Below are 22,529 nucleotides of genomic sequence, written 5' to 3'. Positions count from 1 at the left end.
CTACCAAAGAAAGCAAGAAACACTCCTAATGAATTCATAACTGGACAAAAGGAGCAGAGCTGAGTGTTTGCAGCATTGCTGCTAATTTAGGAAAATAATTAGAAGCCCTTACACAGAGACGTAATTAATTCACTTATTGAGGGATTAGTTGTGTTCATTGTCTTGAAGGGATGTTCAGCATAATTGGAAGTAGACATTTGATATGCAGGATTCAGTCCAGTGTGCTGTTCTGTATTTGTGCTGTGCTTCTTTAATAAGTGATCAGTGTCTATTATTGCCATAAAAAGGGACTGTAGTGCAATTTAAGATATGTTCTGGGTTTTTCATGTTCATTTATCCAAAAGGCAAATGAGTTGAGAACTGTATTTAAAGGACACTTTGCCATTCAGTCTTTTGTCAATGAAATGAAATTTATGCACCAGGACAGAATACAGGAATATGTTTCAGGTTATCAACTGTATATATTTCCCTCATAGTGAGGCAACTCTAGCTTGCATTAGTTTTATGATTGGTATTGGGATGGGGTTTGCTTTTTGTTTAAATTTTTTTAAAATATAAAGATAACTCCTCCAGTGCAGAAATTGTGCTGATTGTAGGCTTAAAAATTAAGTAAAAGACCAACTCAATAGAGATTCCTCAGATTTTGAGGAAATAATTCTGTTTTTATCATAATTTCACACAGATTTTTACTGTCTGCTCAGTGACCACAAAAACCAAAAGTATGTTCCAAAGTTCACAGCAGTTCATTGAGCACTAGCTTGAGTAATTCTGGATGAGATTTTTCAAAGGCACTCTTCTGAGCTTTGTGGTAATATGATACAGGAATAGCTGCACCATTGTACAAATGTGAGGAGCCCAGACACAGCCAAAACTACCCCATTCAGGAAAGACAGAGAAAATATATGATGCTCTTTAAATGACATTTATGTTCTCAAAAGAGGCAAATTTTGGGCAGGTGCAATCCTGTCTGTTCTCTTTGTAAAATATTCCTTCTTTGATTTCAATTTTCTCCTTTTTATTTTTAGGAGACAAAATGATGAAAATGTGACCTTAGAAACAATTTGCCATGATCCCCATAAAGCACTATATGGTCACATTTTGGATGACTACAACTCAGAGAGGTGTTTGATGAAGGAAAAGAAGGAAGACGGGGGATTGATGTTCATGTGTTCCTGTACAGGTGAAGAATGCAATGATGTGCTCATTTTTACATCAGGTAAGTTTACTAATTTACCTTGCATTCCTACATTCCTTGCAACTGTGTAATACCAATGTACTTTGGAATTGCATTTTGTGGAGGAAAACTTCTAGTGGCAGGAGCTATTTTGGTCTCTTTGAATCTTTCAAAATCACAACTTTCTTTTTGTGTGTTCAGAGGATATTTCTTTCTGCCAGGCTGTCCTCCTTTTGAAATAAGTCCGACAGTCAACTCAAGACATTGCACTTAAAAGCTGATGAAAGAGGAAAGCAACATGTTTACAGTTGTTCTGTTGACACACCAAAATGCTAATTACATATGCTAATTACATTATAAAACATAAACTAGAGGCAAATTTAAGGTCTTGCCCCTTCTAAAAGGCTGTATTGTCATAGTGTGTCATCTGCATATATAGATGCTACTGATAACTTGATAGGATGTGAATTTTAAGTCAGCTTCTCTGATGTAACTGACCATCTGCCCTTGTTCTGTGGTGGGTGTGAAGTAACAGAAGGTTCCTTCACAGGAGGATAGGAAAAACCTCATGCTTACTATGCCACAAGGAACTTGTGTGAGTTCAGTTAAACCAGAGAAATTTGAGTATAGACCAAATTACAACCTGTCCCCATTCTACTTCAGGCCACTGCAAATACAGTAAAGATGGTGCAGGTGTTTATAGGGCTAGTGGACCTTATGCTGCACATGCAGATGTGCATGGGTCCACACTCAAACACATTGCTTTATTTTCTCCTGCCTGCTGGATCCCATAGTGATTCTTTTACTGAGACAAAGTCAGGTCTCTTGCAGGCAAGTTTGAGGCTTTATGTGGACAAATTTGTGTGCACACACTTCTAAAGGAGAGCAGCACACAAAACCCATCCTCATCATAACATCATCCTCATGTAACTTCCTCAGAACAGGATATAATTAGATCCTCATTACCTGAGATAACAAAGGTTTGGGACACTGTTTCTACTCCTGGAAAACATGGTGTGTGGCTGCACTGAGGTGGACAACTGTGTGAGTGACTTCTAGCTTCACTTCCCAGTCCTCCAAGAAGGCAAACTAGTTTAGGTCACAAAACTACAACAAATTAGCCAAGAGAAAGCTAGCAAGTCTTTGCTTCTTTTGGCCCAGCCTATCCATGTCTGGCCCCCACTCCTCCTCATCCCCTCCTCAAGCCTGATTTGAAATCAGACAACCTGACTGCTTATCTATGGTTGTGTGACCAGCTCTTACTTGGGTGAACTTTAAAGGGTTTGGAGTGTGTACTAATATTGATGTGAGCACAGGGGGTAGACAGAGGACTTAATTCTAACAGATTGTCTTTTGAAAGAGAAGGTGTTCCCAGTGAATAGATCCTACTCTGTGTTAGCTATCTAGTGTTTTTGTGCAGCATGAACCACACCCTAGTGTGAGAGCTGATTTGTTATGAATTAGTCACCTTATAGCTGTTTCTTCTGGAGCTGTGAAGCTGAAGGCAATCACTGTGATAAAGGTGTGTCTTCAGTGTGTATGTTTATGAAAACCTTTCTAGAAATTCAACACCAAGTGCCTTAATTCTCAGCAAGTCTGCAGCCCCACTCACACTTTCAGAGCAGCCTATAAGGAGTAGTATAAGTTTAAACCTAGTCTTTTTACCCTAATTCCTTTCACTCTTCTGAGTGGAGCTTTTTCTTCTAGGTCACGTGCTGTAAGAGCTCTAGGTGACTCATGAAAACCATGTGCTGCATTCATATGTATTAAGTGAATAACTACAGATAAAAATTAAAGTAATGTCAAACTTTACTTTGTAATATTTCCAGTTCATTCACAAACACAGGCATTAACTCCAGTCGGGAGGGGGGGAGAATTGAGGCTTTGTCATTCCTTTTTTATTGTTGTGGATTAGTGTTCCTTTTAAATGAAAACAGCCCCTTTGGGTTGCTTGCCTGGTTAGCCATGGCAGGAAGACAAACGATTTTTACAGTATCAGACATGCGGTTTCCTGTCTGTGTTTAACTTTGAGCAGAACATCACAGCCAGCTGGTCCATGGCTCCTCCAGACAACTAGATAATAGCCTGTAATAATTTTGCCTTTGGAATGACTGTCATCCAAATCTATTCCGTACATTGTTCTTGCCATTTTTTTACTCTACATTTCTTGTCCACCAGAGCAAGAATTTTTTGCAGTGGTTTTGCATATTCTGTAGTTTTAGAGAGCAGACAAAAGCTACTCTAAAAAAGCCTGATCAAACAATGATTTTACTCATTAGCAGAAACTGAGATGATTAAAGAAATTGTAAATTTTCACCTGTTAATCACAGCCTTTCCTTTCAAGCTGTTGCTATAAATGATTATAGCATTCTTCCTGCAAACACACTTGAGACACACCAGATATAGTTTGTTTCTGGTGTTTCTGGGGTAAGAAAGAAAATTGTGGGTAAAGCAACAAGTTCTAATTTCCACCTGAGGTTAGTCACTATGTTCCAGTGATTCACAGCTGGGCTGTTATTGCTTGTGGAAGAATTGGTTTATAGCACTGTTGGCTCATATCAGTCTTGAACGTGAAGGGCAAATCTCCTGACTCAATTTTTAGACACAAACACCTAAAGGTTTTGGGTACTGGGAGGTGTTGTGACTCATCCATGTGTGGCTTTAGAAATGTTTTAAATAGTTACATTCAAATCAAATCCCTTTCCTTGTATGGCCTTTCATTTAAATGGTCAGTTTGCAAAACAAGGAAGACACAGTCAGACATACACCTAAACATGCCTGTAGTTCTGCTGTATTAGGGGCTGACCCTGATTCAGATCCCTGGTGTTTCAGGCCACAGGCACCTCATGGAAAATACTGTGTGCAGAATCACTGCAAACAATGTTCTTGGAGAAATAATATACAGGAGACAGGTAGCCACAGTAAATCTGACTATTCTGTGTTTATTTGTTAATATGTCTCCTTTTTGCCAAACAAAATTGTGGGTGACTGGCAAGCAGCTTACATCCCTGTGGTGGAAAAATGCTTCTCACAGCAAAACTCAATGCCAATGTGTTGTAATTATTATTTATTCAAAAGTCTAATGTCAGTGTTACCAGAAGGCAAAGCCAGGGAGCAAAACCACTGGAAAAGATTAACCAAAATCAGGGTGAAAAGGCCCTGTGTGGCTAGAAGTTGACTAGGCAGCAGACAGAGGCCTGGCTCTACTGTCGTGGAAAAAATGAGTGCTAGACTACCAGGGGTTTTTCCCTCCTTGATGTCTGGTTGTGTCTAGTGGATCTTCTGCATCTTGCTTTACCTTCTTATGCTTTGACCTGCTGTGATGAACCATGTCTGTCTGTAGTTGTTTGCACAGTCTCAGTCCTCCCTTGATGTTTAGGAAGCTCTGTTCCTCAGCCTTCCCTTTGCCACACCATCTTCCAGCCTCTATTTATCAGCCAGTGCAAGCATGACAACTCTCTAACAAAGATGGTTTTTATTAACAATCCTGAGTTCCTTGACTGAGGTCAGGGCTTGTTTACCCAAAAGGACCAAGCAGGACTGGGCCCTTTCCACTCCCACATCTCACCCATTTTCCAGGGGTGGAGATGACCAGGCACTCACTGTAGCCAAGGAAATGGGATTCCTGCATATTATTTAAATATATGACCTACCTGCTATGCCATGCAACTTCTTCCTCTTATGCAGCTCATTCAGGCACTTTCATTCAGTGATGTGCAAAAGGGTGACACAGCAGTGCAGATTGTAAACAGGAGAACAAATCCCTTAAGTACTGTTGTCAGTATATATGCAGGTGTTATCCTGGGCATCAAATTCAAATCCAAGCAACAATGCAGAGAAGTCAAAATCTGGAAACAGGATTTTAACACATCACTGTTTGGTTTATAGCTGTTTCATTCTAATAACTTGCATAGCAGTAATTTTTTATCATCTCCTATCTCGCCATGGTATGCAGATCTTCATGCAGCTTGCAACCAAGGTGTCTGTGGGATTATTCAGGTAGACTGTGTTTATTGCTCATGTCCTGCAAGATGAGGTCATTATTTTCGGCATTCCCACCCACCCAAATATGGGAGAAATCTTTAGCAGCAACAGTGTGTACAAATTCTGAATCATCCACATAGTTGCCTTGAAGTATCAAAACTTCCGTGATAGACATGGATAGCAGGTCAACGAGAGTTTACAAGAATAATGAAGCTAACTGGGGAAGTGTGCCAAGGGAGGGAGAGAGTTCTGCTGCTAACAATCTTCACATTGATCATGGTTTCACAAAGTTGGCTAATTGAGAGTGTAGGAGATGTAAGTATTTGATTAATCAATTGTGGGTGAGTCATTTGCCTGAACGAATTACAGTCTATGGATTTGCAGTGTGTCAAGTGCTGTGATTGCTCACTGTGTATGGTTGTTACCTGGGAGAGCTAGTATTGTTCTGCTGCCTGAACCACCGCAAGCATGCCTGTGCAATGCCTTGTCCTGTGCCCAGACCGCAGGAGATATGGATAATGTTTTAGAGTTTCCTTAACTTGATATCTCATTTGTCTCTAACATGTTACCCCTGTCTTTTCCTTTCTTTCTCTCCTCTTCCTCTCCTTACTAGAGTCAAAGTGTTAGTGATTTTACTTGACTACATAGGAGGATCTCAGACTTAAGAGCAGACTTAAGATCTGTGCACAGTCACCAGACCATAAATACTTATGTGATGAGTTGTCCGGTGCTCAAGGAACAACAGAAGGGAGATGATTACAGCTGGACTGCTTCCAAGTGGATTTTAACAAAGGCTTTCATTAATCTCTTTTTTTGTTATCCAACTAACATGTTCAGAAGGTAACTGTCTTCCAGCTGCCCCATAAAAGAGGTCAGTAGCATTACATAACGTGTCACACAGCCTCTCACCGCTTGTATATTGGCTTTGTTCTCTACGTTTCCTCTTAGGTATTTGCAGGCACAGGAGTCCCACCCAGTGCCTGCAGCTGTGTGTAACCAAAGGAGAGGCTGTCTAATGCTGCATGTCTGAATCACTTAGCGGGATAGAAAGGAAATAGAATGGAAAGAGGCTAAAGAAGCCAAAATTTTGGGTTGCTTGGTATTATTTATATTGTTTGCTTCCTAGGAAAATAACCATTCCAGCCTGGTTACAAATTTGTATAAAAACAAACTAGGCAGCGCTCTTCCAGTTTGGTTGGCATATTTGTTACAATTTGCATCACTTGAGAGCTTAATAAGTGTGGGAATGTGGCCAACCTTTTATCAGGTTGTCATGGAAGAGACTTTAATAATTACAGACAGAAACAAACTGTAACTAACACTGGCAACATAATATTTTGGGAAAGGTTGGAGGGGTGAAACTCAGGCTGAGAATAAAAATAGTGGTTAATGTGTGGCATCTGTTGGAACATATTGAAACTGGAGAGATTGATTTGTTCCAGAAAACCACCAGCAAACAGCAGCAGACACCCAAGCTGTATAACTGAGCCATGTATCACAGAAAAAGTCACATCATGTAAATTTAGAATATGTCGGCTCTCATATAACTGAGTAGGAAAGCTCAGCTACAAAAGTCAAAACGTGTGAGAGATGCCATGTAGACACACTGACATGACCTGTTAGAATGGGAGAGATAAGCAGGGAATGTATCTGGGGGTGGGAGATTTTAAGCAAAGGAGTGCTGTGCCAGCAAATCCAGGAATTACACTTTCTAGCCAGCAGTGAGGGAACAAAAACAGCAACAAACTATTTGTTCTGTCTTAGAGCTTAAGAGTTTATTAAACCTCCTGGGTGCTGAATAGCATGCTTGGCAATCAGTTGAAAAACGAAATTCTGCTTACAATAGATGAAATATCCATTACATCATTGCTGCCCAGCCTTTTTGCTGAAGTAAGCCACCCAGAGGCAATCAAGTTGCCTGCCTCCCACCCCTATGACTAAGATGCAGCCATTCCCATCAGGTGACGGATGTATATGCATGACTCTTCCAACATGTAACACATATAACTGGGTCATGTAACTGGGGATTTTCCCTGGGTGTTACAGAGAAGTCTTGAGTCCTGATCCATTAGTCATGTGCCAAGGACAAAACTGCTGGCCCTCAGGGGAGAGCAGCAGTGAGTGCGCCGCAGGTCTCCAAAACTGCTCATGCTTTTGCCGTACTACTTCTTAGGAAAAGAGGTTAGTGGTGGCACTGGGCAAGGACATGCATTAAGTACTCTGAGAATTGTGTCTGGTTTGCCAGCCATTTATTGACTGCAGAGCAACATTCAGGTGGCCAAACACCTGAAAGATCAAGTGAATGAGTTCCCACACCTCTGAGTAAACTCCTTAGGGCAAAAATTCTGAACTTTAGAAAGATAGCTTTAGAAACAGGCTCTAGAGATTGCTTTACCTTGCTACTTCTACTGTCTTTGAGGGAAAGGCTATATATGCTGTCTACCTAGACTCTAGAAAACTTTTGACACCGTTTCTCCTGGAGAAACTGGCTGCTCATGATTTAGACAAGTGCACTTTTTGCTGGGTAGAAAACGTTCTGGATGGCCAAGCCTAAAGAGTGTGAGTGAACGGAGTTACATCCAACTGGTGGCCAATCACAACTTGTGTTCCTCAGGGCTCCATACTGGGGACAGTCCTGTTTAATATCTTTATCAATGACCTGGACAAGGGGAGTGAGTCAACCCTCAGCCAGTTTGCAGATGACACCAAGTTGGGAGGGAGTAGGAAGGCTCTGCAGAGGGATGTGGACAGGCTGGATCAATGGGCCAAGGTCAATTGTATGATATTCAACAAGGTAAAGTGCCAGGTCCTGCACTTGGATCACAGCAGCCCCATGCAGTGCTACAGACTTGGGGAAGAGAGGCTGGAAAGCTGCCTGGGGGAAAAGGATTGTCCCTCTGTGCTCAGCATTGGTAAGGCCACACCTCGAGTCCTGTTTTCTGTTGTTTCACAAGAAAGACATTGAGGTGTTGCAGCACGTCCAGAGAAGGGCAACGGAGCTGGTGAAGGGTCTGGAGAACAAGTCACATGAGGAGCAGCTGAGGAAACTGGGGTATTTTATCCTTGGGGAAAGGAAGCTCAGGGATGACCATATCGCTCTCTACAACTACCTGAAAGGAGGTGGTAGTGAGGTGGGGGTCAGCCTCTTCTCCCTGTTAAGAAGGAATAGAACAAGAGGAAATGGTCTCAAGTTGCAGCAGTGGAGGTTTAGGTTGGATATCTGGGAAAAATTCTTCACCAAAAGGGTTGTTAAGCATTTGAACAGGTTGCCCGAGGAAGTGGTCGAGTGACCATATCTGAAGATATTTAAGAGACTGCAGATGTGGCAGTTAGGGACATGGTTTAGTGATGGACTTGGCAGTGCTGGATTAAGAGTTGGACTCTATGGTCTTAGAGTTCTTTTCCAACCTAAACAATTCTATGATTCTGTAGCAGGCCAGGCAGACCTATCAACTACCAGAGGTAGCGCCTCTCCAGAAGACAGATACTGTTTTGGACAACCTGGTAATATTCCTTTTAGACTAAAAGATAAAGACATAAAGCTCAAGCACAAGTTACTGGCCTTGATAGACTTGGTTTACCTAATCCAAAAAAAGGTCTTGTAAAATCCATTAATTTGCTGAAGGAATTTAACTTTCAAGAAAGACTAAAAGAAATGTCGGGGTTTATATTCCATTGGATAGCAAGACAGAGCACACTCTGATTTTCAAATTTAGTAATCTCTGTCTTCTGCCATCAGTTGGTTTAGCATAGAGCTGAGGGAGGGGTGGAACCGATTTCCTGCCCAACAAAATTGTTAAATTAAAAAACAACATCTTCATCTCCAGCAAGTATGGAAAATTAAATGTTTCCAAGAAACTATCAAGATAAAGAATTGCAGGTTAGTTTGAGGTGCAGCATTTGAGTTTGATTATTACCAAGCATTTTAAGTAAGGATCAATGATTTTCCTAAGGAAAGACCCTCTCAAATCCCTACAGAAGTCCCCAACCCCATTCACAAAGCCTCCAAAACAATGCCTGTAAGACTAGCAGAAGTTTTTAAAAGTTAGATCAACTTTTGGACCAATTTTTTCATCAAGATAGGGGTTTCAGGGAAAAGTACAGGAATGTCAGAAGCAGAGTTTCTGTCTTAAAATCAACATTTTCCATCAAAAAAGGTTTTACTGAAGATTTCTAAACCATTTTAATTCTCAAAACACCAAAATCAGGAAGGTACAGGAGACAGCTATAGAATTTCATTTTCACTTGAGGATTCTTCAATAGAGATAAATTAAGTTATCCCAAACAGCTGCTCAGAGTAAATTTCATTTCACTGAAGATGAGGCATTTTGTGGAACTATCTTTCATCTAGAAGCACTGAAGAGATGGGCAGGCTCTTCCATATTTTATTGCTTTGTGCCTTGCTCAGAAATCAGTACACACATAAGGTTCAAACTCGCATTTTGTCTAATTCAGAATACTCCTGGATGAAAAGCTCTCTCTCGAACAAAACAGAGCAGGTCTTGAACTTGAAGCTCCTGTACCCCATAGCAGTTCCCTCACTGGATTCAGCACTCACATACATCTCTTGCCAAATTGCAACATTTGAACAGAAATTCTGTTTAAGCAAAAACATTCAAAAAGTGTTAGTTTTCATTCCAGTGCGGAATTCAAATCAAACTTTGAAACCTCAGAATTGCTACAAAATGGAGTTGTCCTGCAGTCAGCTCAAAGGGCTGCTTTGTGTCTTGGGAGCTTGCAAAATAACTAGATCACAGTCCTGCATCTGGGACCAAGTTTTGTGACTTTGTGCTTCTGGGGATTTTTTAGGCACTGGACAAGCTTGCAATACATCACTGTCAATATGTATAACCTGAATTCTGCTAATATGAAATATATTCTTTCCCTGCTGTGTGGCTTTAACTAGCAGTTGAATAGGCAGCAACTTTAGAACTCACAGGAGCAGCAGACAGCAAGGAAGTAGTTCTGTCAGTACTGGCTGGGCATTCAAGTGCGTGTCCTCATTTCATTGCCATTGTTTTATTTCTTGTTTCCAAAGTTCAGTGGCACTAAAGCTCAATCAAAGGCACCCAATCCAACCTAAAGAATTTGCAGGCTCTTATGCTTTGAAGCTTCCTGACTGAATAGGGGCTATACAGTGCTTCCATTTTCCTTGGCACCTGAGTTCTGTTCCCTGGAGGCTTAGGTAGCATTAAGGGTTGTGCAGATGGCTCCTGCTTAGTTTAAACCGCATACAGGAAGCTTTCTTTTAGCTCAACTTCTCTATTGTTATGCTGTATTAATAGGCTCTTTTGAAGCTTAAGAAAGGACTGATCTGACTAAATAATAGTTCTGGGTGGGGAAAGTTATTTAGGAGCATGTTTGCAAAACATGAAAGGCTGCTTCATTTAACCATTTCCTTGCCTGCCTGTGCAGCTGGGTTTTGCTCATTCCATGCTCAGAAAGAGGAAGCTGCACACCCATTTTTTAAATTATGGGGTCTGACTCATGTGTATTTATTTATAAGCAAATGAACGTATTTATTCTTAGATTCCTGTAGTCAAGCCAGAAAATGTTGGCTAGCCACTGTGAAAACATACAGCTATGCTCTGAATTTTGATCCTATCCTGATTTTGTACACAAATTCAGCAGAGAAGTACCCCATCCTTAGCTTGTGCTGGAATGGCTGACTTGATTCTTCTCATATCATCAGTCAAAATCAAAGGCAGTTCCAGAAGTGTCTTGCTCAGGCCACACCTCAGTGCCACCAACTCTTTGCTCCTGCTATCCCCTTTAATTCTACTGTCAGAAAGCTCAGTCCCTTCCTAAGCTCAGACTTCAGCCTTGTCAGTCCTGATACCCTGATGGGTGCTCATTCTTGCACTTCCCAAGCCTTGAGTGGGACTTGCCTAGTGTCTTAAATACAGAAAATTAGCAGAGCCTGCTGCTTTAGGTGGGGATGTGCAGCTGCATGCTTTTCACCCCCTGCTTCCTCCAAGGGACCGTGCCAAGGCGGATGTGTCACTTTGCAGCAGGGGTGCAGCACGATACAGTGCTCAGGGGAAGTGGCCAAACTGCTTAGCTTCTGCTTTGATTAAATTTTTTTCACATTCCTTTTCAAGTAAGATTTGCAACATCAACAGTTTTTTTCCCTTCCACCCAGAAATCCCCCTGCACCACAAGCAGAACTTTCTCTTGTGCAAAAAGAGAAATAGATGAAGAGGCTGTGAAGTCTGCTGGAGAGTTCTCAGATGTAGGCCAAAATAACACAGCCTGCTCTAGGGCCTTATAGGAACAATCGGAGATCCTCATTCAGGTAGCCATAACAATCAAGGAATGAGGGTTTGGGGTGAGTTGCTTCTCAAATCTGAAAATGCTTCCAGCTACCTCGAACTGCTTGGACTCATGGGGAGAAATTTGAAAGAGAACTAACACGTCTTGGGGGTTTTCTCACTCATTTAGAAAGACATTTGTATTTCAAATATCTGGTCTACATATTGCAGCCCTGGGGCGAAGAAAAAGAGACTTGTTCATCTCTGTAAAAGAGTATACCACATAATATAGATGACATATTACTCTGTCTGAAGAGCAGAGCCCAAACTTCAAGCATGTTTTTCTGTGGTCAAGAAAAAACAAAACCAGACCAAAACCAACAAAATAGAACCCTAAATGTTCAATAAAATCATTTTCTCTCATTGTTACAGAGCAGTTGTGTCATGCAGTTGTGACCTGCTTGCAGCCAAAACTCCAAAACCGCTGTCCCACACAGCAGTCTGTTCTACTCCACTGGGGTGTTTCCCAAGTTCTTTATAAAGCAGATTTTCTGAAAACAAAGAATGACCATGGGAATAAGCAATGCAAATCTTCTATTTACTGACAGTGACACTGGACTTTCTAAATATATTCTTCCTGTAAGGACCATAAAAAAATGAGGATTTTTTTTTTCCCCTTCTGCAACATGTTGAAAAGCAGAAATGGTGCCTGTAACTTATGATGAACTCTTAGGTTTGGAGGGGTTTTTAATTTTAAATTTAATAATTTTAAAATTTATTAATATCTTATTGGCATTAGAAATCACTGGAGAATAAGGATTTGTGGTTTGCATAGATCTGGAAGGAGAGATTGACTTAAAATTATCTTTTGCATCAATGGAGGAAATATGTTCTTTGTAGGTGCTGCTAGTGCCTGCCATTGACCTGTGCTAGACTGGGAATACCAGGGTTAGAAAGGCACTTCCTCTTCCCTGAAATCCTGTAAGAGAGGTTAGGATTTAATTACTTGATCTGCATCTGGCTGGAGAACCTTTTAAACAGAGGAAGCACATCCTGGTTCAGGATTCAGGCTTTTTTCCAAATGAAAAAATAATACACTCTTCAGATGTCCTGTCACCTGCCTTTGAACAGCTCACGTTTCCTGCTGCTAGCCAACTGGGTTTAGAGCAGAAAAGTGATTACAAGTGAAATTGGAGGGTCAGAGGTACCACTTGTTCTAATTGTAAACTATTTTCCCCCATCCCTTTTAGCACTGCTCACCTTCGTTTTGGGAGGCACCAAGAAGGGGAAATAGAGGCTTGTGGCTAATGTAGTGAGTGACAGCTTCCCTTCAGAGCTTAGTGAGGTTTTTCCTTTCCATACTGACTTATTTGGCCTGATGCACAGAACCTGAGTCAGTGGCATGGCCGTATGAATCCACCAGAGCACTGTGCTGCCAACACAAGCCCCTTGCTTTACTGTGGTTGCAGCTTCAGTTGTTTTAGTCCATTCAACTTTAGTTCCCTGGACTTCTTCCAATCAGTCTCCTCCCTCATGCAAAGATAATATAGTACATTTTGTCCAACTCGAAAGGAAGAAATAGACTGAGAGTACATTTCCATGCGTTCGATCAAATCAGGTTCGGATAAATTCTGACCCACTTTTAATCTATTTTTGGAATAAAACTGTTCCCTTTTGAACTGTTTATCTTCCCTAAGAGATACTGAACTAGAAGGTAATTTTCAGAGGTGACAGGGCAGTTCCCATCTCTAGGATAATGATCCATACTTTTCCTGGAACATCTCCCTGTTCCAGAATAGGTCCCTGTTGTTCTTCTCTTTTCTGTATGTTATGCCTCAGAATGTGTTAGTGTGTGCACTGCACCAGGCTTGGAGGTTGGAGTGAACCATCTACTGCTTTACAGCAGGACAGCCAAGTGTACAGTCAGCAAGTGACAGACAGAGGAAGTGTTCAGATACATAGATCCATGCAAAAGTACATGGAGGAGGGTGATGGTGACAGTTCTGGACGCACCTGTTTACATGCATGTGTTTGAGTTTGTTCTAGCAACACTCTTTCACATACATCAAAGTACGAGAATGAGCTTTTTCTTTTCAGCTAAGCATACATACTGTGTCTGAATATTGCCCTACATATTGGCAGGTTGTGTGTGAACAGGCTTCCTGAAGATGGCTTTACATGGAACCTACTAAAATATATTAAAATGTACTGGATCTGGAGTGATGACTGGGAAAGTGGGAGTTCACAGGCTGCATTTTCTATTTATTTATCTTAGAAAAATTAGTGTGTTCTAGTAATGACTGGTTAAATGAGCAGATCTTTCAGGAATACACTGACAGAGTAAGTGCAAGAAACTTAGTCTATTGTATTCAAGAAAGTGGAGGTTTCATCCATAATGCATTAAAAACCTGAGAGAAGAACAAAGCTACTAAATTACATTAGGTTCTTGCTCATTCAGTTCTGGCTTTTTATAAAACAAGCAGACAGGGAAGTCCTGGTAAGCAGAGGCCTATATACAAAATAACATTTTGGAGCAAGAAGGCAGTGACAATTTTTATTTCTTATTGCTAGTGGAGAAGATAATGTATTGCATTCTGGATAAAAATTATAATTATTGTCAGCCTCCTCTCTATATAAAACTGTTATAATTTAATGTGTGCCTCCCTTATGTTCTTTACAGATGGCCCTCCTATGCCAGAGGAGAAAGATGAAATTTCCAAAGTCACAATCATAAGTCTTGTCCCATTACTGGTGATTTCTGTTGCTGTGATTGTTATCTTTTATGCCTACCGCACTCATAAGAAGAGGAAACTCAACAAGGCATGGGAAAAAAATGTTAAGCCCAGGAAACATAAGGACTGCAGTGATGTTTGTGCCATTATGTTAGATGATGACCGCTCAGACATCAGCTCTACCTGTGCCAACAACATCAACCACAACACAGAGTTGCTGCCCATTGAGTTGGACATTGTTGTTGGCAAAGGAAGGTTTGCTGAAGTGTATAAAGCCAAATTGAAGCAAAACACATCAGAACAGTATGAAACCGTGGCAGTCAAGATTTTCCCCTATGAAGAATATGCCTCCTGGAAAACGGAGAAAGACATTTTTTCAGATGTAAACCTCAAGCACGAGAACATCCTCCAGTTCTTGACAGCAGAGGAGCGTAAGACAGATCTTGGTAAACAGTATTGGTTGATCACTGCCTTCCATGCTAAAGGAAACTTGCAGGAATACCTCACACGGCACATTATCAGCTGGGAGGACCTCTGGAAACTGGGCGGGTCCTTGGCCCGAGGGATTGCCCATCTGCATAGTGATCACACACCCTGTGGCCGTCCCAAAACACCTATTGTACACAGAGACCTAAAGAGTTCCAACATCCTGGTGAAAAATGATTTAACCTGCTGTCTCTGTGACTTTGGGTTATCCCTGAGGCTGGACCCTTCTCTGTCTGTGGATGACCTGGCTAACAGTGGGCAGGTAAGTTAGAAATCTGAAGGGGTGGGAGGGTATTGTACCAGTTGGTATGCCAGTTCCCGGGCTGAAAAGATGAAAAAAACCATAAGCTGCTATGGCAGCTTTTATTTAAAATCATTAAAAATTAATGTGAATAGATTTATAAACAAAGAGGCTCTAAACATTAAAGCAACACTGAGAGAAGCGCAGTGTAGGTTTTGTTATGATTGGAGAGCTGCATATGATGGAACCATCCTCTCACTTGTAGTGAGCACATGTGAGCTTGTTAGTAACTGTTCAGGGTGCTGCTGCAGTGCACATGCACACACACACGCACGCACACTCAGGATCTGCTTCACGTTGTGAGGTTTTGACACAGTTTTCATTCCTGATGGCATTATACTTTTGTGTGAATAGACCCACTCCTGGTGTGTACCCTAGTATGTGTGAAGTCAGTCTTCTACCCTCAAAAGGTGTGAGCAGGTAAGTAGTATTAGATGATAATTTTCAAAGTTAAAAACAACAACAACAACAACAGTAAACCTCTTTAAGCTTATGGTACATTCTCTTCATGCAAGCAAATGTAAGAACATCAAATGAAAATAGTTGCCCTGTTGTGTTTTTTCAACTGAGTAGTGTGGGTAACACTCCTCTACTTGACAGGGTTGCCAGGGGGATGTTTATGAATGCTTGCAAGACTATATATTTCAAGTATATCTCTAAATATTATCTCTTCTAAAAAAGAAAACTTATGTAGTATAAATTCAGACCTTTAGTTAACTTAATTAATTCCTAATTATTTAACTTTACATATATTTATATGTGTATTTTTATATTTATATTTTTTTACATGGGTCACATAAAAGCCTGTCCATTTACACTGACTTTTGCCTCATATTGAACTAACGTTTTGGTTTAGAACATTTTCAGGGACAACTCTTCAGTCTGGTTTTGATTCAAATTGAAACCAGCTTCTGCATTCAGTATCTGTGTGTTTCTTCTCCCAGGCCTGCATGTTCTTTCCTTTAAAGCCTACCATGAAAAGAAACAGCTAACACTGTAATATGCAGTGCAAAACAATACAGCATGTTTATTGCTCATCTGAAAGGCACTTGGTCAGCAGCAATTGCTTCAGGCCCAAAGGGCAGAGTTTATCTGTGAATAGCCAAAGAGTGAGAAAACTTCTCGGTGTCAAAATTATTTGATTAACAAACTAAAAAGGGCTGTTTTCTGTTTTTCCTTACCAAGAGAGGTGCAAGTAAGTTGGTAGTCAGGACAATGCCAGATTCCCCTGGCAACAGAAAATGTGGCCTGTGCCTACTATGGCCTGAATTTTTGGATACATGTCAAATGGCACCATTTTCATGAAAGCTGAAGTTAAATCTCAGCAGAACCCAAAACATGAACTACAGTTGCAGCTCATGAGCTCTCCTTGATCTCTTCTTCTGTAGGTTGGCACAGCAAGGTATATGGCCCCTGAGGTTTTGGAGTCCAGGATGAACCTGGAGAACATGGAGTCCTTCAAACAAACAGATGTGTACTCCATGGCTTTGGTCCTCTGGGAAATGACATCTCGCTGTAATGCTGTTGGAGGTAAGTGCCATCTGTTTTCTTATCTCTAAAAGTATGTTGAGACAGACATGCTCTTGTGGTTGTCTGGCGGAGAGGGATTCTTTTGAACTCTGACCAGTTTTTCTAGTGTATCTGGATGCTGTAAATAAACAATCCTTCAGCAGTATGAGATGTACACGTGCATGAGCAGGCTTGAAGGCCAAGCACCTGAGCACATGAGAAAATTGCTCCTCAGTTGATGTAAGGATGAATCTGCTGTTAGGTAAATCACTTTTAAGGATTATTAAAGTCTGGTTTTCCTCTGACATCTTGAGTAGCCATAGTTGATGTCACCCAAAATGATTTGAAACATAGGTCAATAGGAAATATTTAAACCAAGAAGCAATAACTGCCTCCCATTTATGGTCATAGAATGTTAATTCTCAAATATAGTAAGGGCCAGTTAAGTGTCACAATTACTAATTGATAATTTCAGTAAGAGCCATCAAAGTGATACAGAAACTTCCTGCTTTCCCAAAATCACCAGCTGCTGCACATCATGCTTTGTGATGTCACAAGAGAACATCCATATGAGAAATCAAGGGATGTTTGCTGTATTAAGTGTAGTAATAAAATAAAAAATTATTGGAACTGACTATCAGAGCAGCTCCAGGAAAAGCTGTTATGCTTGTTCATATTCAGAGTTTGTTGACTGAAACAAAATCTCAATTTCTGCTTTGCCTAAAGCTGCCCCAGAATTCCCAGTGTTGTATGTGCTAGAAATCAGAAGAGTTGCTGTTGAGATACCTGCATTGCATATGCTATGTTTGAAGATTTTCACCTTACTTTGCAAACTAAAATAAGACTAAGTTACATATAAAATTCTTCAACCTGCTGGAATTGTCTAACATTCATCCTAAAAAAATTGCTGCACAGTCCAGGGCTCACACAGGCAGTCTAAGGAGCAGGGCTGTGAAAGATAACATTAATGTGGATATTATAGTAGATATGCAACTCTTATTTTATTTGTTAGCCTTCTTCCAAAACCACAGAGGCTCGCTTTTCATGCGGCTCGGCTCGGTTCCACCTTGAAGGGCTGCCATAAACGCAGAGACAGGACAGTCTTGCAGGCCAGAGCAGTATGCTGTGAGGAACACAGTGTACAGGAGGGAAACCAATATCCCAAGGGAAGAAGTGCATAGCTGCTTCTTGTTTCTCTACCAACATCTGTGGGATACCACAAGGGAGGTCTCTGAAGCCACTCTGCACAATGACTGGGTGGCTGCACCACAATGTCCATGTGCCAGGAGGGAGGAAAGCATCCATCTCAGTCTCCTGCTACGCCTGACCAGCGTTTGGTCATGCTGGGTGGGCTGTATTGTGGGCAACAGATTTGCCCCTGTTTGCACCCTGCCAGGAAAGCTACAAAGCGAGTATGTGTGCGGAAAACGCTAGCCTAAAAGCATGGGGGGAAAAAAAAATCTTTTCTAGTCAAACATTTCAGTGAAAAAACATGTGGTGCTTTGGGAACTGAACCTCAGTCTGACATATTCCAAGGCAAACCTATCCATATTTAACAGTCGTGATCGTGCCTGTTTCTTAGAGCATTGGCACAGCCTCAGCCTTTCATTAGCACTTTGTAAATGTGGCTGAGGAGATTTAAAACCTGAGAAAAAGGAACTTTGCTCTGCCTCTTGAGCTCTCTCTGTTTCTTGCATTTAGGAACGCACCTTATTAATATAAATATGAGCTGTTCACTGTGAATCTTTTATCTTTGATGATGCCCGAGTCCCTTCCTGTTCATATTTGCTGAGTATGGTGAAATGGAGATTGTGGCAAAAACAAACCTTGTTGCTGCTGTTCTCAGAAGGCAACTGCCTAAAAGAGGATATAAAGGGAGTTTCATAAGGAAGGAAAATCACCAGCATGTTTAGCTAGAAGAGACTGACCCACTTTAACCTTGAGAAGAAGAGCTGAAGCTATTTCAAGAAAAGTAAAGATTTCTCTTACCCAGCATCCCCTTTGCTTTCAAAGTGATAGTTAACCCCCACCCACATCCTGATTTTCCCTATTCATTTCATCATTCTGTCATTCTCATCTCCAGAATCACATATCTTGAATTTTTTTTCCCTATTTTAGTCATCTTTTCAGAGGTGAGGTCCCCAGCAAAACCCCAGCAGGAGTACTTGGGCAGATCTGTAGGGGGTAGAACTTGGGCTTAGCATCTCCATCTAGAGCAGTTATATACAACTCCCAGGGCATAGCTCCCTTGACTTGTCACTGGTACTGAGCTGCAACAGCACTGCACCATTACTCTCATTTCCTTCTTAGATTTTCCCCTGGTTCGTGCAGTCTGGCTATCTTTGCAGCCAGCTGGTGAAATACCCTTACAGTGATTCATGACTGCAGCTCCCCCTCTGCTTTCTCTCTCCCATCTGTCACTTGTGAGACTCCCTCCTCTCCTCTCAGCCTTCCCAAGGAGCTGCCTCTGCTCACACAAACCCCTCTTTAATTCCTAAACTGTTAGGCTACGAGAGAAATGACTTTGCATACACGCTGGAGTAGGCTGACCTGATTACAGACAGCCTTTCCAAAGGAGCCTAAAAGATCTAGGCACCATCTTTGCAGGGCAGGCTTGGATGCAGCTTAGAGGGCAAGAGCGGCAGTCTAAGCAGAGGCAGCAGCATTAGCAATTGTAGTTATGGAGGGAAGCATGCAGAGAAGGGGGGGTTAATTGCCATTCAACCAGGTAAAGGTGTACAGTGACTTACTTCTTTTACAAAGGGAGCTCTTGGGATTCATTTGTCAGCATGCAGGTGCTCAGTGAGTGTGGGAGGTGATGGAGGCAGGTCCTTTCACTACAGCAGCTTTGCCAAACACAGTCTCCACACTATGCCAGGCCTTTTCAGTCAGCAGACGTTTAAACAAAAATACCCAGCAGCACAATCCGTACTGTGAGGCTGCTGTAGTAAATAAGCAGGTGGGGATCAGCTTTTGAGAAAGGCCGTGCTGTTCATTGTTACTTTGTTGTGCTAAATATGGAGAAGCAGAAATGGGGCACGAGGGAAAGGGAGACAGGCAAAGATCGAGTTTGACTGATTTTTCACCAGAGTATAATTTAAGAGGCATATTTAGAAACTCAGCAATACTACTTTGGGGAGAACTTCGACTGCTCCACGCTGCTGTTAACTTGGTATTTCATTCAGCACAACAGCTGTGCACCAGATGCTGCACGTTGCAAGAAATATAATTTTCATCCCAACCACTTGCTTTCAGAGTGACACAGCTTTGGTGACTGAGACAAGTGTAATTTCTCTGACAGCCTCCTAGAAAGAAAAGAAAACCATCTGTTTTGTATCTCAACTGCTATGGGTGAGGGACTGTTGGGGGTGGCAAGGGAGAAGGGGAGGAAAGGGAACTTCTGGATACACAGGTCTGGTGAAGAGGGAGAAGAGAAACCCTTCAGAAAATGGTGATGTTGCTTGTGCAGTATTGTACTGCCCGCAGTGCTGGCTGGTTTCAGTACAGTAGCAGGGCTTTTTTTGAAATGGCAGCCTTGCTTTACCAGATCTGTGTTTCATGTGAATAAAACCAGGATTAGTCTTATGCTTACTTGGAAAGAGTCAGCCAAGAGCCACAGTTTGGCATCTAAACACTTGTGCACCCTGTACCTCATGAAATGTTTAACTTTCATCATATTGATGCGGAGAGGTGACATTTCTGGCAGCAGGGAACAATTAGATATCCAGTACAGTAGGGCTGTGCCTGCACAGTCGGCCCTGAGGTTGCTGTAGCTGGGGCCTGATTTAAATTTCTCCTGTGAAGTGGAGACCAATTAGGGCATGTCTACACTGTGCTGGTTTCTGATGGCATATAACCCCAGCTGTAGATCCACACAGTGCAGCCTCACCCCATGACAGTCACCCAGGTCCTAGAAATTCTCAGTGTCACCACAGTACTGCGTGTAAAGTAGCAAGTGCTATCGTTCAACAAGCCCATGTAGCAGTAGATAAGGTTACCACAGTCCATGTCGAGCACTAATGTGCTCTGTGTTCCACTACTTTCCCACCTCAGGATTCAACACACAGTGACTAAGCAGCCTGTAACCCTACACTGGTGGCAGAGCTCATGCACTCCCAAAACTTTAGAAAGATCCTTGCATCTTTGATCATCAGATATGAAGTCACTTAAAATATGTCTGTGGGAGGGAAACAGTGCAGTGACTTTACCCCTCCCAAGGCATCCTTCACCTCAAGAGGGAAACCTAGGGAAATTTGTGAAGTAAGCATTTGACAGCTGCTTGAACTTGGCCTTGAAACAGCTTCTGAGCCTCTGCTTTAGGCATTATTTTCCCTTTGTGCAACTAGTGCAAGCTAGTAGATCCAACACCCAAATTGCTCTAGTATGAAGAAAGACACTATCTGAAGGACGCAACCTGTGTGTGTGCATGAGCTGTCACAATAGCTCCACCATCGATTAATTTATCCCTTCTGTAGCTGTACCCTCTTAACTCTAAAGGGAGGGGCATTTCAAAGGGATGTGACATTCCTGAACAAAAGCTCACTACTGTGGGCGGTGCCTCACAGTTGATTTTAGCTGGTCTTTTACCTTGCTCCTGCTTTGATTCTTCCTTATCCAGCATGAGAAGTAGTCCCACAGAAATCAATAAGACAAATCACCCAAAGGAAGAGAATTTCACTGCAAAAAGCTTGGAGTAGAAAAAGACCCCATGAGAGAGCCAGACTTTCCAAGCATTCATCACATAAAACAAATAGATTTTCAGTAATGTCTCTGGGGCTAAAAATCCAGTCCAGGCCTTTCTGAGAGTTTCAGCCAGGCCAGTGTCAAAGGAAACTAGAGGTAGAGCAGTTAGCAGTGCAAGGCAGCTCTCAGCCATAAACATTAAATGCTGGAAGTTAAGGTTGAAGAACCTCTGTCATTACTGAATGCCTAAGGTGCTGTAGTTCACGGTACCTGACGTATTTATGGTACTTCATCCAGTTGTCACTTTTAGTGCCCAACTGGTCTAAAACCAATCAAAAGAAATATATAAGGCAAGAAAATTAGAATCAGCATCTGTATACAGCCACTCACAGGCAGCTAGGCCCAACCATCTTAACCCACCTCAAACTGACATCTACTGTTGTTACATCTACTGTAGCACGTAAACATGATCCATGAACAACCCCAGCTATTACTGCAAAATGTGTCTGACACCTGGGATTCCACAACATAAGGATGAGTTACTGTGGGAGGATTTAGTGGCTTTTTTTTCTTTCCAAGGGAAAGAAGAAGTAATAAATAGCAAGAAGATGCCTCATGCTTTTCAAACTGAAGGAAGGCAGAACTGTATTATTAGAAAGTCATTACAGTGAATTGGCATCTGGCCTAAATTTCTCTTTATTTACCATAAGCAAAAGCAAAGCAACAACAAAACAAAAAGTCCAAATGTGAAAAACCTATTCAATCTTTATATTTGGAAGAGGAATGTTCATAATATATAAACAATTTCTCAAGCAGGGAAAATGTATTACGAACCTGTCAATGTCCAGGAAAGGCTTTCCCTTCCCCCACTTGAACCGTCTCATGAATCTGGGCAACCTTCAGATTTAAGTCAAAGGCGGGGAACTGGTCAGCATCACAGCACCAGCTTCCTTCTGTTGGACATATAGACTCCTCTGACTTCTTACATTGCAATATCTCAGAGCCTTGGCTGGTGTCCATGATGATGGCTACCACAATTAAACCATGACTGATGGAGATGGTATAGGGAATGGCTGTCTAGGTCATGCTGTTTAAATTTTCCCAGCAAATTTTAATATTTTGGTTAGCTCTGAAAGTAGAGGTATCTGCACTGTAATCATTGTGCATCCACTGCATAGTAACTGAGGTCTGACCAGCAAGATGGCAATTTCCCAATTCGCTTCTAGGGCTAAAGTCTTGTAAGTTTACTTTGGCCAAGTAACCTCAAACTCAGATTAATGTGGGTGAAACTGGTACGCCTTCCTGTGCAGGAAAGAAAGCAAAGCAGACTTTGGCCCTTGACTCTTAAAGAAAGTGATTTATATATGAGAAGATAGGAGTTGTGTTTCAGGACTACAGCCATTCTCCAG

General features: G+C 41.7%; 1 protein-coding gene across 1 annotated transcript in view; it reads left to right on the top strand.

The window, feature by feature from the left end:
- The window catches only part of TGFBR2 (transforming growth factor beta receptor 2), a 59,361-nt gene that overhangs the window by 26,815 nt on the left and 10,017 nt on the right, over window positions 1-22,529 (top strand). The window contains exons 3-5 of the mRNA XM_027897766.1: window positions 1,026-1,216; window positions 14,090-14,889; window positions 16,317-16,458. Coding sequence (XP_027753567.1) covers window positions 1,026-1,216; window positions 14,090-14,889; window positions 16,317-16,458 — 1,133 coding nt within the window. The remainder of the gene's footprint in view (window positions 1-1,025; window positions 1,217-14,089; window positions 14,890-16,316; window positions 16,459-22,529) is intronic.

Source organism: Empidonax traillii, unplaced genomic scaffold, assembly GCF_003031625.1.
Source record: "Empidonax traillii isolate 1590-97213 ecotype Southwest subspecies unplaced genomic scaffold, ASM303162v1 scaffold19:size3308961, whole genome shotgun sequence".
NCBI classification, from domain to species: Eukaryota; Metazoa; Chordata; class Aves; order Passeriformes; family Tyrannidae; genus Empidonax; species Empidonax traillii.
Note: the sequence above shows the minus strand (reverse complement) of the source record. Positions and strands in the feature narration are given on the sequence as shown.